The sequence below is a fragment of the Zootoca vivipara genome, chromosome 16, assembly GCF_963506605.1.
Source record: "Zootoca vivipara chromosome 16, rZooViv1.1, whole genome shotgun sequence".
NCBI classification, from domain to species: domain Eukaryota; kingdom Metazoa; phylum Chordata; class Lepidosauria; order Squamata; family Lacertidae; genus Zootoca; species Zootoca vivipara.
In genome coordinates, this window is record NC_083291.1 from 39543585 (window position 1) to 39547388 (window position 3804).

The 3804-nt window shown below is 47.5% G+C and overlaps 1 protein-coding gene across 1 annotated transcript; it reads left to right on the forward strand.

The window, feature by feature from the left end:
- Window positions 1-2371: 2371 nt before the first annotated feature.
- On the forward strand, window positions 2372-3604 carry TMEM187 (transmembrane protein 187). The gene is made up of 2 exons (XM_035140714.2): window positions 2372-2452; window positions 2618-3604. Exon 2 carries the CDS (start codon window positions 2729-2731, stop codon window positions 3572-3574), a length of 846 nt encoding a protein of 281 aa, XP_034996605.2. The 5' UTR covers window positions 2372-2452; window positions 2618-2728; the 3' UTR covers window positions 3575-3604.
- Window positions 3605-3804: the final 200 nt, after the last annotated feature.

Here is a 3804-nt window from a genome sequence, read left to right on the forward strand (position 1 = left end):
GTTCTGTTTACCGTAATATCTATTTGAAGCTGTTGGAAGCAGTTATCAGGAGATTTGGGGTACAGTGTATGCTGATGACACCCACCTCTTTCTCCATATCTGAATCTGGATCATATCTGAATCGGGAGAGGATGTGACCATAGCTGTCAACCCTCCTGTTTTTTGCAGGAAACTCCCTTATTTCAATCCGTTTTCCGCTGCTAAATATCCCATAATTTCCCCAGATTTCAAAGGAAGCAGCTCTCCCTCCCTGCTGGCCAGGGAGGCTCCACTCGGCGCCCCCCCCCCATGAGCGAGTAGCCAGCCGCTGCCCAGTAAAACGCCTCGCTCGGCAGCTGGCTGCTCGCTCACTTGCCGAGTGCTGCCGGAAATTAAAAATAGAACAAAATTAAATGAAAATTTCTGAAACTTGGATCACCTCTTAGCTGTTTAGAATCTTTATGTGTGATCAAACCATGTTTTTTGTTTTGTTTTCATCCCATTAGTGCCATCTCATTTTAAGACAGCAGTTGGGTCATATTTCAGATGTACATTTTAACTGGCAGAGAGATAGTCTCAGTGATAATTTATAGCAGTTTCAAAAGTAATTGAAGAAAGAGGTTTATCATGTCCAAAGTCCTTTTCGGGGGCCTAATCCGGCCCGCTGATCAGTTTAATCCGGCCCCTGTGGAAGTTTATTTCCTGGGGTAAAATTCTGAAAAACCCTCAACAAGTTCAATCCTAAAAAATGCTCAACAACTTCAACCCCCCTAAAAGGTCAACAACTTCGGTTCATAGCTGCCAAGTTCTCCCTTTTTTTAAGGGATATTCCCTAATGCTGAATAGGCTTCCTTGCGAGAAAAGAGAAAACTTGGCAGCTATGCTTCGGTTGGCCCTTCAGTCAGCCCTCACGGCCCTTCACTTCACCAAATCTGGCCCTCTTTGAAAAAAGTTTGGACACCACTGTGTAAGGATTGACCCCTAGGGCTATTATGTGGTGTTTGGGCAAGATTACGGTTCTTCCATTCTCAGTCACTCACCCCATCTGAGTCTCTTGAAAGTTTCTTTGTCCCTCAGCAAGAAAGCAGCCTTTTCAGAGCATTGGAAGTTGATCCCTATTGTGTCTATTCTTTGGAGATAATTTGATAATCTAGATTTATGTCTTGGCTATCATCAATCACTACATAACTATCTCTGTTGATGGAGTTTTAACAGGAGATATTTAATTCACCATGATTCCTCCCCAAAAGTCCACTAACTAAATAAATTTCAAGAGGGACAAATATAAGGTTATACCCTTGGGTAGGAAGAAGCTGCTGCGCCAATACAAGATGGGGGACACCTGAGTTGTTAGTAGTACATATGAAAGGGATCTAGGGGTCTTAGTGGACCACAAAAAGCTGAACATGAGTCAACAGTGTGATACTGCTGTCAGCTCATTTGCTTGGAGGTAGCAGGCGAACCAAGCGAGGTAGGTGTCCCAAGATTCAGAGGCGTGCAAACGGCGGTAGAGGCACGAATGAAGCCATGGTTCCGATGCCAACATGGAGGGCGATGGATGGAATACAGTGCTCTAGCCAGAACGGTCAGCTCTGAATTGGTTCTGCTCAGTGATTCAGCTCAGTGATTTCGCTCAGCGATTTCACTCGGTGAGCAATCAAATCTGGCTGTGCTCTGATGTCCATCAAATCCTACCTTCATCACCAGTGTTGAATAGTGGGTTGACATAGCAGACAACACAGCTATTTCTCCAAAGCAGCTCTTTATTTGGAAGCTGGAACAAAACTGAACTCCACTGCTGAGCTGGCCTGCTTTTATAGAGGCTGGCTCAAACAATGTATCAAACATAATTCAAAGTTCCCTCCTAAAACAACTGACGAGGACCTGACTGAAAACTATAGAGACCAATACATAACACCGATCAAGGGAAGTAATAGTCCCGCTCTGTTCTGCCTTGGTCAGACCACACCTGGAGTACTGTGTCCAGTTCTGGGTGCCACAATTTAAGAAGGACATTGACAAGTTGGAATGTGTGCAGAGGAGGGCGACCAAGATGATCAAGGCTCTGCCTACAGATCCAAGGAACTTGATAACGAAACACTTCCTGGATGATATTTAGACTCAGTACTACTTGTGTGGTGGGTTGTTTTGTTTAGTATTATGTCGTTTTTGAAGAACTGACGTGTGCTTAGAGGTTCTTTAAAGGCGGCGGGAGCATTGCCTGTGCAAGAAAGATCCTGTAGTTTGTGCTACAGGATGTTTTGCAGGCCCAACTCAAGGGACCACCTAGAGGCTGGCAGCTGCTGTCCCCATGGTTACAAAACGCAAGACCTTGGGAAGGAAGCAACCTTACCCCCGCTGTGCAGTGATGTCACCAGCAGCCAATCCTGCCGCTGCAGCTGTTTCATAACCACATTCACTGGAAGCAGCGTGACTGGAGTGGCTGCCAAGGAAACAGACAGGGCCTGTGTATGTAAGTAGTTCTACACAGGCACCAATCTCTGCTCTGGGGGGAAAGGGGAGGGGGTGGAGTGAAGAAGAGAAAAGGCCAATAATACATTAAACTTGCCAGGTAAGAGCACAGCTGTCCCTCTGGGTCATGAATGCCCGTTCACTCCACCCTTTTTTGTGCTGTTAGTAGGGGAAGGAGAATCAAAGTCCACACTGGGATAGGAAAACACCAAGCTCGGAAGCCTGCCTCTCACGGCCTGCGAATTGCATCTGGGAGGCTTTCGCCAAAGCAAGCAACATGTTACAGCAGAATAATTGCTGCAGGAGCAGTTCGGCCGTTGTTCGAGAAGAACCCTCCAGAACTTTGGAAAGGACGGCGAGGAAACCAGGAGGCAGAGAACCACTCTTGCTGGTGTCTGGAGGTCTCCTGCTGTGTGTTGGACTTGTGGCTTCCGGAGTCTTTGACGGTGTTCACACAGAAGTTGGGTACGAGTACTATGCTGAACCAACTGTGTCAGGATTGCCTGCTGTACTGGCTATGCCTGCCAATTGTTTGGTCAACTTGGCCTACATATTTCTGGGCTGGCACTGGCTGCCTTCGGGTGACGAGAGGGGTCAAGCATGCTACCTCCAGGAGGTCTTTGCCCTTATGGCGCTTGCATACGGGCCTGTACAATGGGTGCGGCTCTGGACACAGCATCACTGGGCGGCTGTCTTAGATCAGTGGTTGACATTGCCAATTTTTGCTTGGGGTGTTGTCTGGTGTCACTTTCTGGAGCACGGGTGGCAGCCAGGCACCTTCCTGGCCATGGAAGCAGCGTCACTGACGAGCTATGTTCTGGCATTGCTTCACCCCCAAGGCTTTGAGCTGGCATTGAGCGGACATATATTTATAATTGTTTGGAGAGCACTGAAGGCGCAGAGGCATTTGGGTAATGCTACGTCAGCTTGGAACCTGGTGCTAGGATTGGTCTCTTGCCTGGGCTTTGTAAGCCTTAAGCTGTGGGACCAGGAGCTGGCACAATGGGCACTTTTCCGCCGGCTTACTGGCCACTTTTGGTCCAAGATCTGTGATGTTCTGCAGTTCCATTTTGCCTTCCTCTTTTTTACCCAGCTGAGCAGGCGCCAGCTCTGGTCTCAGTGAATTAGTCCACAATCTTCACATGCCAATTTTTTTATAAACTTAACAGTCAAAGGACATAACATTAGCCATGGCTGCAATGGCAGAGGGGTTTTAAATTGCTGGATCTGAAATAAAAAGCTGCACACAGAAACTGCTCCAGCCTCTCTCCATGTGTAAGAGGGCCGGCAGGGATGTTGGTAAGGACACCTCTTTCAACAGTGTTGCTTGTTCTGTTTATTTCCTGCCCAAGT